A 13,271-nucleotide genomic window follows, 5' to 3' on the forward strand; every position below is an offset into this window, starting at 1 on the left:
TGGATGGCTCCAAAGAGCGGGGCAGGACCAAAGTTGCCCCAGGCTGCAGGGGAGGCATGTGAGTGCCACTGCTGCTCAGGGTCCCCTCCAAGTCCTCTCCTCCTCTCCAACTGAAATTCCCCTTTAGAATCCCTACTTTGGCTTAGAGGACAAAAATCACACGTGTTGCTTCTAGAGGGCTCCTGTTAGCACGCCTGTGTTATCTGAGAAGCATGCAGGGACCCTCAACACGGCTGCACATGAGTCACCAGGAGCTTTGAAAACTGGTGCCCAAGCCGTGTCCCAAACCAAGCAAACCAGAATCTCTGCAGATGGGGCCCAGACATCAGCATTCAACACCTCTGGGGGATTAGGGGTGCAGCCAGGGCTGTGTGCCCTAGGGTAGGAGCTTGCTGATTCTCTCCCGTGAGTCCAGGTGAGCTGATGGAATTAGTGAGTTCACCTGGGAGGGCGTCGGCTTGAATGTTGGTTACACTTTGGTGCATATAAAGCTCACCTGGCAGGGGCCCGGGGAGCATTATCTGAGTGCTTGTGAGAGGTGCTCCAGCTCTCCCCCGACCCAGCAGCCACTCCCAGAAGCCCGCAATCTTGAGGAGATGGAAGCAGAGAGAGAAGGAGAAGGATCCAGTGAGAACTCCGCCTGCTCCGTAAGGCGATCAGAGGTCATGAATAATGGAGAGAAATGGGACCTCTGAGGAGCCTGGCTGACTCAGGAGGCTCCTGTGTGGGTGGTGAGGCTGGGCAGGTCTCCTTGGTGAGGAGCCCTTACCTGTCCCTCAGGTGGCCTGGAGGGATCCCAGGTGGCCCCCTGGCTGTGTGGCCAGGTGGGAAGTGGACGCCAAGGACTGGTGTCACCAGATTCTCCATAGGGAGGAGAGGGGGCCAGTGGGGAGGGGAGGGAGGAAGGAGGCCAGCTGCGCTCAGTGTCATGAATAAGTGATGAGGCCCAAGGAGAAGCAGGCACAGAGGAGGAGGTGGCTCACCAGAGGGTGGTGGGAGGGGACAGGGACAGGCGGTTCAGAGATAAGGCACTGAGGTTCAGCTCAGGGGCCAGGGAGGGCAGAGGTAACAGCGCCTGGGCCTGGGGGTGCCAAGAAAAGGGGGTCAGTCTGGCCCACCCAGGCCAGAGCTCAGGGAGGAGGGTCTCAGGTTCCAGCAGGTGTGAGCCTTCGAGCGCTGGGAGAAGGCAGCCCACAGCATGATGCACCAGAAGAAAAAGCGGAGGAAGAAGGACATTGACTTCCTGGCCCTGTACGAAGCAGAGCTACTGAACTACACCTCGGAGGACGATGAGGAGGAGCTGGAACACGAGTACTACAAGGCCAAAGGTGCGGGGTCCCAGCCTAGGGGTGTGGGCAGCTGGCTGCGGTGGGCGAGGATCTGTCCCTGGCTAGGGGGGAGTCATTCTAGGATTTCAGAGCAAGCCCTTTCTCACTGATTATCCCATGTGTCTGTCCCACATCCCCTCGGAGTAAGAAGGCAGGCATCATGCAGGGATAGTGGGGTCCCTGTCGTACAGACAGGTGGAGCAACTCGCCTTTAGCCCCCGATTCTTAGTGACATAGAATAGTCTAGAGCCACAGCACCCCATGGTCCCATGTTTTCCAGCCCCTGAACATTCCCAAAGCCACGTTCCAGTCTGGCCCCTGAGAATGTGGTCTGCAGCAGGCAGAGTGCCCTGAACTGCTGCGGTCATGAAGGGATGTCTTGGGGAGGAAGCCTGACCCCTCATCCTGTGCCCACTGTGGTTGATGGAGAAGGGGAGCCTGGGCTTTGCAAGGAGATGCCCGTCACATACATAGAGGGCGGCCTGTGTTCTGCACCCCAGGGCCTTGTCCTTTTAGTCTCATCTTTCCCTGGGCCACATGAGACCTGCTTGAAATTGCTCTAACTCCTTGCCAGGTAAACCAAAGAAGAGGTGAACTGTGACCCCAGAGCCAGTTCTGGCCTGCAGAGTTTAAGTTGTTTTCTTCCTTTCCAGTGTTTTGAAATCATTTTGTCCTTGGATGCCTGTAGGCTGTGGACGTCCAGTTTACCGCAGTCTCCACCACTCCCTGTCATCTCACGCTAGGTCTGGTTTCCACATCGGTGCTGCCTGCCTGGTCTCTGAAGGCATTTAAACTCTCAGTGCTGACTCCAAAGTGGCTCACTGGTCCCCATAAGCACCATAGTCATCCATTCATTCATTCATTCAACAAGTATTTATTGAATGTGTGCTCTGTGCTGGCCCATGGGCTTGCTTGTCCTCCCCTTTCTCCCTCCTCCTGTCCTCACTTGGGAAGCCCAGCTCAGACCCTATCTCTTCCATGAAGCCCTCCTTGATTCCAGTCCACCAGGAGTTCCCTGATTAGATCCTATTCGTAATTGTTCCATTGTTTCCTGCAAGGCTGGTGTGTCCGGCTTGCAGCCACAGCCACCCTAAACTCTGTGAGGGCGGGGCCTTGCTGTACTTGTCTTTAGTCCTCATCACTCAGCCCCTGCACAGACCCGGGCTCAGAGAAGGTAATCTCAGAGATCAGGAAGGCTGTGGCCCCTTTCCAGGTACAGTATCTTGGGAACCTCTAGGGATAGAAGTGGGGGCTGTAAAAGAAGGTGGGCCCAGGACAAAGGAAGCATCGGCCACCTTCTCTCAGCACAGGTGCCTTAAGCTCTGACCCTCGGGCTGGGAGGTGAGACATCGGGGCAGCATCCCCACCCTGTGTGCTGGTAATTGGCTTCCCAGGTGATTCTCCTCAGCCACCACGACTGCTGGTGAGATCATTCTAGAACCTCTCATAGCCAGCATACTGTTGACTTTAGTTCATGGGCTCTGCGTGCCTCAGTGTGGCAGTCACGATCCTTCTCCTTTTAATCCTTCCAAAGTCCTTTTAATAACATTCTCACGTTCGATCCTCAAGATCCCTGAGCACAGTCAAGGCAGGCAGATTAGTCCCACTTCACAAGGAGTCTGAAGCTGGGTTAAGTAACTTGCCCAAGATCACACAGCTAGTAAATAGCAGAGTTAGGATTTGAATCCAGCCAGTCTGGCTGGTCCTTGCTCTTGTACTGCCTAATTTTGACTGTGGTAAAAATAGCTGGAGAAGAGCAAGTGGAGGTGGGTACCATGCTGACATTTCTAAGGGAACCACGGGTTCTCCTGTCTGCTGCAGGGCACTGGCTATACATGTGGATAATGCTAACGGTGGTCACATACTGAGCTCCAGCTGCGCTGTCATCATCACCCTCTCAGTGCTAGAACAATGGGTTCCCCAATTCCTTTGCACTCTGGGCTCTCGTGTTACATGGAGAGTCTTGATGAGTGTGATGGGGAGGAAGAAGGAGGGAAGAAAAGCCTGGGTGTTCCTTCTCTCTTCCTTAGGGTACCTTCTGGCTACCCTGGGGTTCCCCAATAACCAGAGGGAGGAGAGCAGCTCCCTCAATGCTTTGAGGGCAGGCTGAACCTGGCACATTGCTCTGTCTCCTAAGACAGGGCCCATGATGGGAAGAGCAACTCATTCCAGAACTGGAGAGTAGAAGAGGTCTCAGGCCACCCAGAACAGGCTTCCAGCTCTAGAGGTATCTCCTTTCCTGCATCCTAGACAGGAGTTCCCCAGCTTTTGTTGGGATATAATTTTCAAAGGCAACCTCCTTGGGGATGCTGTCAATGAAAATGATAGGAATGATTTCCCTCTTAGTCCATTCGTGCTGCCGTAACAGAATACCCGAGACTGGGTGATTTATAAAGAACAGATTTTTTTTTTCCTCACAGTTCTGGAGGCTGAGATGTCCAAGATCAAGGTGCCAGTATCTGGTGAGAACTTTCTTGCTGTTTCCCCACATGGCAATAGGCAGAAGGACAAGAGAACCAAATCCCCCTGTCAAGCCCCTGTATAAGGGCACCTAATCCCTTTCACAAGGGGGAAGTCCTCATGACCTAATCACCTCTTAAAGGCCCCACCCCTTAATACTATCACAATAGCAATACCTGAATTTTGGAGGGGACACGTTCAAACTATAGCAACGATGATGATGATGATGATGATAATAACCATTTATGAAATGCCTATCTTTTCATGCAACTGTGGAAGAATGTCTATAAGATAAATTCCAAGAAATGTAAGCTCTAGGTCAATGAGTTTAAGTGTTGAAAACTGTTTTATTTAATCCTTATCACAGTCTTCAAGGAAGAATTTATTCCTCCTTCAGTGATGAGGAAATTGAGGCTTAGTAAACCATTCTGTTGAAGTCACATAGCCAATAATGGTAGAACTGGGCTTCAAATCCTGGTCAGTTTTGTTCCATATTCATTCATTCATTGATTCATTCATTCCTATGATCATTCATTCATCCAGGTAATTTGAGTACCTCCCTTGTGCTGGGCTGTGTGCTAAAAGCAACACTCCATTGTGATTAACAATTCTTTGTGCTGACTAGGAGACTTTATTAGTGGGGGGTCTTCCCGTCTGAAGTCCAGCGGAATTCTGTGTCCTCTACAAGGTATCTGTCTTCCACAAGATAGTTCTTCAGTTATTTGAATTGAGTTTTTCTTTAAAATTTAAAAAATTGAGCAATAATGCATATACAGTATAAAACTTCATAAGTATCGTAATAAGGTACAGTGATGCATTTTTACATATGCACACGCTTGTGCAACCACCCTTCAGATCAGAATATGAAACATTCCCAGCCCTCAGAACGCTCCTTCATACCCCTTCCCAGAGGCAACAAGTCTCCCGGTTCTGTCATCATAGATTAGTTGTTTTCCTGTTATTGAACTTTTAAATGGACTCATACAGTGTACACATTTGTGTGGGTCTAGCTCGTCTTTCAGCGTTATCCTCACTTACCCGTGTGTGACACATTATATAATTCTTTTGTATTGCCGATTACTATTTGCGTTTGACACATACACCACCATCTACTTAGCCATTCCATTGTCGATGAACATTTGGGTTATTTCTGGGTTTTTGTTTTGTTGCTATTATGAGTAAAGCTACTACTAATCTTGTACACATATTCTGACGAACACATATACTGGTTTCGTTTAGATTTGTAATTGGAAGTAGAATTGCTGGGTCACAAGTGAGCATATGTTTAGTTACCAGGGCTTGGGTCAATTTACATGTATGACAGTGACAACGGCTCCACATTCTTGCCCATACTTGGTATTGTCAGTCTTCTTCTTTTTAGCCATTCTGGTGGGTACATGGCAGTGTCTCATTGTAGTTTTAATTTGCATTTCCCTGATAGATAGGTTGAGAACTTTTCCATTCATCCATTGGCTGTGTGGCTACCCTCTTGGGTGGCATGCCTGTTTCAGTCTTTTGTCCATTTTTCAACTTTATTGAGGTAAAAGTTACTTATAATAAAATGCACCTATTTTAGATGTGCTGTTTGATGAGTGCTGCATTCTTGTATCCACTAGGAAATCAATATATGGACTGTTTAAATTGGCCCTCAAGGGTTCCCTGTGTTCCTTTCCAGTCAATTCTCCTTACTTCTGACCCCAGGCAACCACTTTTCTGCTTCCTGCTGCAGTAGATTAGATTTGTCTCTTCTAGAGTTTCATATAAATGACATTATAAAGTATGTTGTGTTTTGTGTCTGACTTCCGTGTAGTATAATGCACTTGAGAGTCATCTGTTTTGCACGTCAGTTGTTCATTCTGTTTTATTGCTGAGTAGTATTCCGTTGTACAGATATACCACCCAGTTTATTTATCTGTGCCCCTGTTGATAGACATTTAGGGTGTCTCCAGTTTGGGTCTATTAGGAATAAAGCTATTATGAACATCTGTGTGCGGGTCTTTGTGGGGACATGCTTTCATTTCTTTTTGGTAAAGACTTAAAAGTGGAATTTCTGGGTATTAAGTGTACACTTATGTTACAAACTTGTTGCCCATTGGAAAAGTTGTGTGGTCTCCTCTTATTCTTACTGACTTATGTGAATTTGTGGTATCTTCTGGCTCTGAGTGCTTTATTGGATACATGCATTCCAAACATCTTCTCCTAGTCTGTGGCTTGCCTTTCATTTTCTCAATGGTCTCAGTTTTGATGAAGTTCAGTTTGTCAGTTTTTTTTAAATGGTTTGTGTCCTGTTTAAGAAGTAGCTGTGTATCCCAGAATCAACTGTTGATGTAGTTTTTCATTCCTCTCCCATGCCCCAGACTCTCCTTTTCTCCAAACCAAGCATGCTCCGGTGTCTACGTCTTCTCTCATGTGATGTGGCTTTAGAATTTCCACCAGGCTGGCCACACTTTTCCTGTGGGCATTTGGTTTGGAAATGCCGTTGTGTGCAATCTGTGTGGGCAACACATCGGTTCCCAGGTCTGTGCTCAGAGGAGTCAGGAGTGGGCTCCAGGGATTGGTCACGCTCCCTGTAGTATAAACTATGAAGAATTAAGGCTTTGGTTATTACAAGAGACAGGAATTGTGCAAATTTACAGCTGCTTTTCTCCCCCTAATGGTGCCTCGATGGGGACCTTCATCAGAACCAAGGACATCAAAAGGTCCACTCACACCAAGCACTACTGCTTCTGGTGCATCACAGGCCTGTAAGGGCCGCATGAGAAAAGAGAGATCTCCTGAAGGGCTTCTGGAATCTCAGTGCATCGTGTGCATGTTAGTTGAGCTACATCTTATCTGCCAAAAGAACAAACTCTTAGCTCTCAGAGTTGAAATGGGCTTTTCTGTATGAACAATAGTTTTAAAACCAGGCTACCATTTGTTGACTTTCTTCTATGTGCCAGAGGCTTTACATACATCACCTCTAATCCCAAGAATGTCCTGCAAACCAGGTAAGATTGTCCAGGTGTTACAGAGACCCAGGCATTTGTCCAGGGTCACTTTGCTCAAAGTGGAGGAGCCAGTGGCAGCATCCAGATCTCTGTGGCACTGAAGTCCAGAACTTTCTACCACCCCACACTGGCTCTGGGCATGCTGAAGTATGAATGGTATCTGTGAAGTACCTGCCAAGGTGCCCAGCCCACAACAGCACACTTTAAGTTATTTGTATTTCTCACTGCTCTCCCATCCCCCCTCACACTTTGCCACTTGTGCCCTGTGTGGAATGGGCTCTGAATTGATAGGTTTGAATCATGAATGTCTACTTTCAAAATATCTCCTAATCAGCTGGGCATCTTTGGGCAGCTCAGATATACTCAGCATCTGGTTGGGGATCCACTTTGAAAAGACTGGAAGTAGAAATAACAATAGGTTTGCCTTAATAATCAGGTACAATTATACAGGTAAGGCCCTTAGCTCAGGGTATACAATAAGCAACCAATCAGTGTTGTTTATTACTACAATTATTAAGTACTGGTGTTAATACAATTCAGTGATGTGGTGGACATCGATCGTATGCCCCAAATACTTAAAACACCCTCCCCACATTTTGCTGACTCTCCACATTGTAAATTCCATCTTCTCAACATGGAATTATTTTCTCAGCCTCCCTTGGTGCAGACATGTACCTTAGCTTTCCAGAACTGGCTGTTTCAGTGCGAGACTTTGATTCAGAAGTAAGCATCATAACGGGATGAGCTGAGGACAAGGAATTATTTTGGAGACATGAACAGCAGAAGGACAGGGAGGTGACGGTGGGCTGTTTCCTGCTCTTGGCAGAGGTGATGTGGCTCTCAGGTGGCTGGTGGCAGCAACCTTCCCCAGGCTAGTTCTGTGCTGTGATTCCAGGAGTTGTTTCTGGAAATGGACATAAGGCACGTGCCTCCAGCCTTTCCGAAACGTATGCAAGCCTTCTAATATCCCTACTGCATCCTGCTTGCTTCACCTGGCTGGAGTAGATTCTGTGGCCTCAAAGAATCCAGATGCATTCTTGCCTTTCCTCTCTGGGAAGTGGACAGGGCTCTAATTGTACTGGTGTCCTGACTAAGAAAAGTGTTGATAGTAAACAGAACAAACTTCAAGGGGTTGATGAGAGAGAAATCAGAGTCCCTCCCAAAGAAGGACCCCCTGCAAAGCTCTGCACACCCAGCCCTGGGGCGGCTCATTCTATAAATGTCAGTGCCCAGAAGGTCATGGGAGGTGAGGGCTGGCCGCAGCCACCTTATGTAGAGGACAAGAGAAGAAGCGGAGAGCTGGGCGCAGGCTCTGAAGAAGGCCATGTCTAGGAGGGCATTGGTGTTTCGTGCTGAAAAGATTACAGAATGGGCATCTGGATGCTTTGGACTGGGCTCTGGTGTTGATACTGTACAGAACCTGGCCCCTTGCCCTTGCCTCCTCATCTGCAAAATGAGTGCCTGGTTTAAGTGTGAAGTTTTGGTCTTGCAGCAGGATGTGTTGTGGGTCTCACCCTGGTTCAGAGGCCTACAGGGTGTAGCTGGGACTCCCAGAATCCTGGGCCTCCCCAGCAAGGCTGGCCAGAGCTCTGGCTTCTCCAGGCCCACACAGGATTTCAGGTTTTTTCCGAGCCTGCAACCTGTCTCCTCCTCTCCTCCTCCAGTGTATGAAGTGGTCACAGCCACGGGGGATGTTCGCGGCGCAGGGACGGATGCCAATGTCTTCATCACGCTTTTTGGAGAGAATGGGCTCTCTCCCAAGCTCCAGCTCACCAGCAAGTGAGTACCCACTCGGCCTTGGTGGGATCCTGGGCCATTAGTCTGGTTGATTAAGTTCTGGAACCCAAGGGTGGCCTGCTTCTGTGGGGAGAAGGCACATCTGACCACAGGTGTATTAAGTGGTATGACGCCTCTGCTAATGACAGACCGGGTATCAGCCGGGCATCTCCCGGTCACCTCCTGTGCGACTCCCTCAGCTCCTCTCTTGATTTTTGTGAACAGTAATGCCTCCTATGGATCTCAGAATTCCCAAGAATCTACATTAGTTGTCCCTTGATGTCAGAGAATGAACATTTGGGATCAAGAAACCTGGGTCTAGGTCCAGCTCTTCCACTTAGTTCCATGTGACTTTGGCCCAGTCTCTCTGCACCCAGGGCCTTGGTTTCCTCATATAGCATCACACGGATGTTGGAAGACCATGCCTGTGAGGGAGCTGTGAGCATAAATATTCTGCACCGAGGTCCCACCAGGGACCAGCGTCGTGTTAAACCTGCTTGCCAGCTAACACACACCCAGCTAGCCACAGGGATCGCTTCTGTGTGTGCTTGTGCGTGTGTGTGCCTTGTGTGCTCTTATTATAACTAGTAAGAGTTGGGACCATTGTCTCCTTCAGATCCTTTCCCCCACTGCATGCTCGCATACATCAACATATTTGCAAAACCTGAGAACATGTTAGCAGATGAATGGAATTTCAGAGACATTTAGGGCCTCAGGAGTGGTCTATTCAGCTGGCTTTCAAACTGTGCTGAACGGAATAGAATCGATCAGCTGGTTCTAGGCCCATGAAACATTTGCAAACTGCTGATCTATTCTAACCTGCTCACAGGGAAACTGAAGCCAAAGAGGAGCCGTGAGTAGCCTAGGGTCATGGAGCTTTTTAATGGTGAAGTTGGTCCTTAAATCCCACATCCTTTTTTTCTTTAAGATGGAGTCTTGCTCTGTCACCCAGGCTGGAGTGCAGTGGCACTATCTCAACTGACTGCAACCTCCACCTCCCATGTTCAAGTGATTCTCCTGCCTCAGCCTCCAGAGTAGCTGGGACTACAGGCATGTGCCACCATAACCAGCTAATTTTTTGTATTTTTAGTAGAGACGGGCTTTCACCATGTTGGCAAGGCTGGTCTTGAACTCCTGGCTTTAAGTGATCTGCCTGCTTCAGCCTCCCAAAGTGCTGGGATTGCAGGAATGAGCCACTGTGCCTGGTCTTCAAACCGCATATTCTTGATGTAGACGTTTCCCTTGACGACATGACCCTATGGTCCTGGGAGTATGAGGGAGATGCTCCTTAAGACTTCCTGGGGCTCCAGATTGTGACCCCAGGATTAATGGCCTGGCACTTCCAGGGCTGGTAGAGGAAGCTGTAGAGGCCAGGAGATCCATGCACCCTATACCTTGCAGGCTGGCCAGGCCCCACATGACATGGGCTATGGTGACCATGCTGCTGCATTGAGGCAGGTTTAACGTCCCATTTTATCCATTTCCACAGAACAGGGTAGCTGCCTTCTTGTGCCACTTACGCTGTGGCTTGACTCGCTTGTGAAGTCTTTCCATCTGATGATGTGGACACGGTAAAGAGAATACATGAAACCTCCATCTCCTTTGCCATGTGTTCCCAGAGTGCAATGCTGTAGGGAGAAGCTGCAAACACTAGGGAGTTGCCCGCTTGGTTTCTGAAGTTCCCAGCTTTTCTTTTTAAAACAAAATGAATCCTTTTTCCTTTGATGATGGTCCTCACTGCCTTCCCTCCTTTCACACATTCAGTATCCTCAGATTTCTTCCCCTTTTTCATTTGTCAAAATGTCTTCTCAGGAAGGGCCCCTGAGCCACCCTTTATAATGTGGCATGGATTTTCACTGAGTCTCCATTCCCAGGAGTTGGGGTTCCAACCTTCTCTCTCATGGAATCTGAAGGGGTCTAGGGCATGAATGAGCTGGTAGGGCTGGGATCTCCTGGCTTTGCTGAGATACCATGGGGAAGCCAGCTTCTCCTGGCCAGCACTGAGGATGGGAATCAACCCTCCTTAATTGCCCCAGGGGTTGACCCCAGAGACCAGTGGCAGTTTCTGCCTATATCTGTGCCATGCTCCAGGTCGGGCAGTAGGAATGTAGGTCTGGCCAGGCCCCCAACCAGCTGGTCAGGAATGCTCTAGAGAAGAGTGGGTGGTCTCAGCAATGGGGACACTGTTCGGAGTCCCAGCTGTGGGACTGGAGAGGGTGGAGAGGGGCTTTGAGGAGAAATGGAGGGAGCTGGAGGATGGGCCAGGGGAAGGTCTGCTCTGCTCTCTCAGCAGCTCTCCTAGTTCTGTGTGTATAGTTGGAGCTTGGCAAAGGCCAGTGGTATCAGTGTGGCTAGAGTGAGACTTTAAAGGGACAGACACTTAATCTGGGGCTCAAGTGGTGAACATAACTCATGAGAGAGAGGGAGAAAGAGTGTCGTTTAAGGGAAACTGATTGCCCAAGTCTGGAGCCAGCAATAAGCCCTGTGGGCTGACGGTGGGCAGAGGAGGCCTGTGGCTGGAAATGTGGGGCCATGTTGATGGGCAGGGAGGAGGAAAGTCAGAAAGGTTTGGAAGGCTAGGCTGAGGAAGGCCTTGCTGGAAAGCTAACTGTGAAGGTTCAACTTACCTGCTGTGTCGACAGAGATCATCTGAGCACAGTGAGCAGGACGAGTGGGGAAGGAGGAGGCCAGAGTCTGGCTGCGACAAGAACTGAGAAAAGGCCTTCAAAGAGCATTGACCACACGGTCCTTGCTATCTAAGACCTTTTCTGTTCAAGATGGAAACTGCAGGTCTGGGAGGACCAGTGCTTTCTGAGGAATTCCAGGCTGCCCATGCAACCCAGAACAGATGTCAGCTGAGGTCCCCTTGCTCTGTGAGATTTAGATGCAGTTAGCTCAGGCCATCGGCTGCTCCACCCCGTCCTGGGATCTGGCCGAGAATGCCCACTGGTCCCACAGCCTCCTCGCACCTCACCGTCTGCTGCTCTCCCCTCCTCTCCACCCTGCGCTACCCAAACCCAAACCTACAGGGGCAGCTAGAACCAACTGCCTTCCTTGCACACCCATAATGCACACACATACATTTTTTGTGTGTAACATACTTCACTGCTGGCTCCTGGCACCAGAGAAAGTTCACACTGCAGCAGTGCAAACTTCTAAAGGAATATTAGAGCCTTGGTCTCACAACTCAGCCATCCTCTTTCTTGGAGTTTCTCCTGACCTGTCTTCTGTGGCCTCCGGCCATGTCTCATCCCATCTCTCCCTCCTGCTTCTCCCACATTCTCTCTCTTTTTTCTTACCCCTCAATTCTTGTCATTCTTGTGCCTTTCCTTCTGTCCCCTAGGACTTCACTTTCACTCCCAAATGCTGTATTAGGATTTTTTTTCCAGTACAAAATAATTCCAAGAGGAACTTCAGTGCCAGTGCTGATTAATTTTTGCCCTGGTGGTCGGGGGGTCTATATTCTTTGGCACTCATTGGCCTTAGATTCCCCCATGAGTGAACCTCTACCCCGACCCCACCCCAGTTAAGCACCCACAGTGGTGGCTGCCAGAGGAAGGCCCCATCTTCTGGGTTTTCTTGCACCCTCCTCCATTAACCAGGGCCACCTCCAGCCCTGAGTCGTGTGTTCAGAATATGGCAAAAGGATGGGATCTCATGTATCTTCTGGAACATGGTTATTCGGTTGAGAATTCACCATCTGAGCGTGTCAGAGAATGCCTGGCATTTTAGCCTGATGACTCTGCCTGGTTGATGGCTAAAATGCCCCATGCAGCCTGTGAAGGATCTCCGTGTGGGGGTCCCTGCTGAATGGCAGGGGCTGTGCACTGCCTTAGCCTTTATCTGAGAATCGACCAGCGGCCTTGGTGAGGCTCCAGCCTTCTCCAAGGAAACATGAAGTTGTCTGTATTTCTAAGATTTCCTTTGACCAGAAACCCTCTCTCCTTTGCTATTTCTTTCCTACCCCTAGTTTTCTAAAACCCACAGACATTTGCATCCTGACTCTCAGCAGAAGTGAGGATTTCAGAAACTGACCCTGAGTGTGTTGGGCTTGGGGGCTTGTTTGGGATGATCCCAGCCCCTCCCTGAGTGAAGGGAATCAGAAGAGCCCTGTCTCTGCCACTCTTTCCTCCTCCTCTTGTGATGTGGAAGGCCTTCTCCTTGTCTTCCATAAAGAGATTGCTGTCCATCTCATAAGCAGTGTGGAACCCAGAAATATTGCAGCATGGTCCTGAGACAGCGAGGAGCACTCCCTCTGCTCTTGCTCAGTCCATCCTGGTGGATTCTTTCCCTGTGTTCCTGCTTCCACATATGCTCCTCCCCAACCCCCCAGCAAGTGACAATAAAGCACCACGTCATGGTGGATTATTTCACAAATGCTCCGGAACGTATGTATTCACCTTCAGCCTGGTCGTTGGGAGGTAACGGAGGTAACTCACATTCTTTTTTTTTCTTTTTTAGAGACAGGGTACCACTCTGTCATCCAGTCTGGAGTGCAGTGGCATGATCCTGGCTCACTCACTGCAACCTCAAATTCCTGGGCTCAAGTGATTCTCCAGCCTCAGCCCCCTGAGTAGCTGAGCCTACAGACCCAGTCAATTTTAAAATATTTTGTAGAAATATCTGTCACTGTGTTTCCCAGGCTGGTATTCAACTCTTGGCCTCAAGTCATCCTCCTGCCTTGGCCTCTCAAGGCACTGTGATTATAGGCATAAGCCAT

The 13,271-nt window shown here is 49.3% G+C and overlaps 1 protein-coding gene across 2 annotated transcripts in view; it reads left to right on the forward strand.

The window, feature by feature from the left end:
• The first annotated feature begins 1,198 nt into the window (after window positions 1-1,198).
• LOXHD1 (lipoxygenase homology PLAT domains 1) overlaps window positions 1,199-13,271 on the forward strand; it is a 183,328-nt gene continuing 171,255 nt past the window's right edge. For both annotated transcript variants that reach the window (XM_064378976.1, XM_012440784.2), the window contains exons 1-2: window positions 1,199-1,328; window positions 8,440-8,554. In XM_064378976.1, coding sequence (XP_064235046.1) covers window positions 1,199-1,328; window positions 8,440-8,554 — 245 coding nt within the window. The remainder of the gene's footprint in view (window positions 1,329-8,439; window positions 8,555-13,271) is intronic.

The sequence above is a fragment of the Aotus nancymaae genome, unplaced genomic scaffold (assembly GCF_030222135.1).
Source record: "Aotus nancymaae isolate 86718 unplaced genomic scaffold, 86718_ANA_hifiasm-v0.15.2.pri h1tg000020l, whole genome shotgun sequence".
NCBI classification, from domain to species: domain Eukaryota; kingdom Metazoa; phylum Chordata; class Mammalia; order Primates; family Aotidae; genus Aotus; species Aotus nancymaae.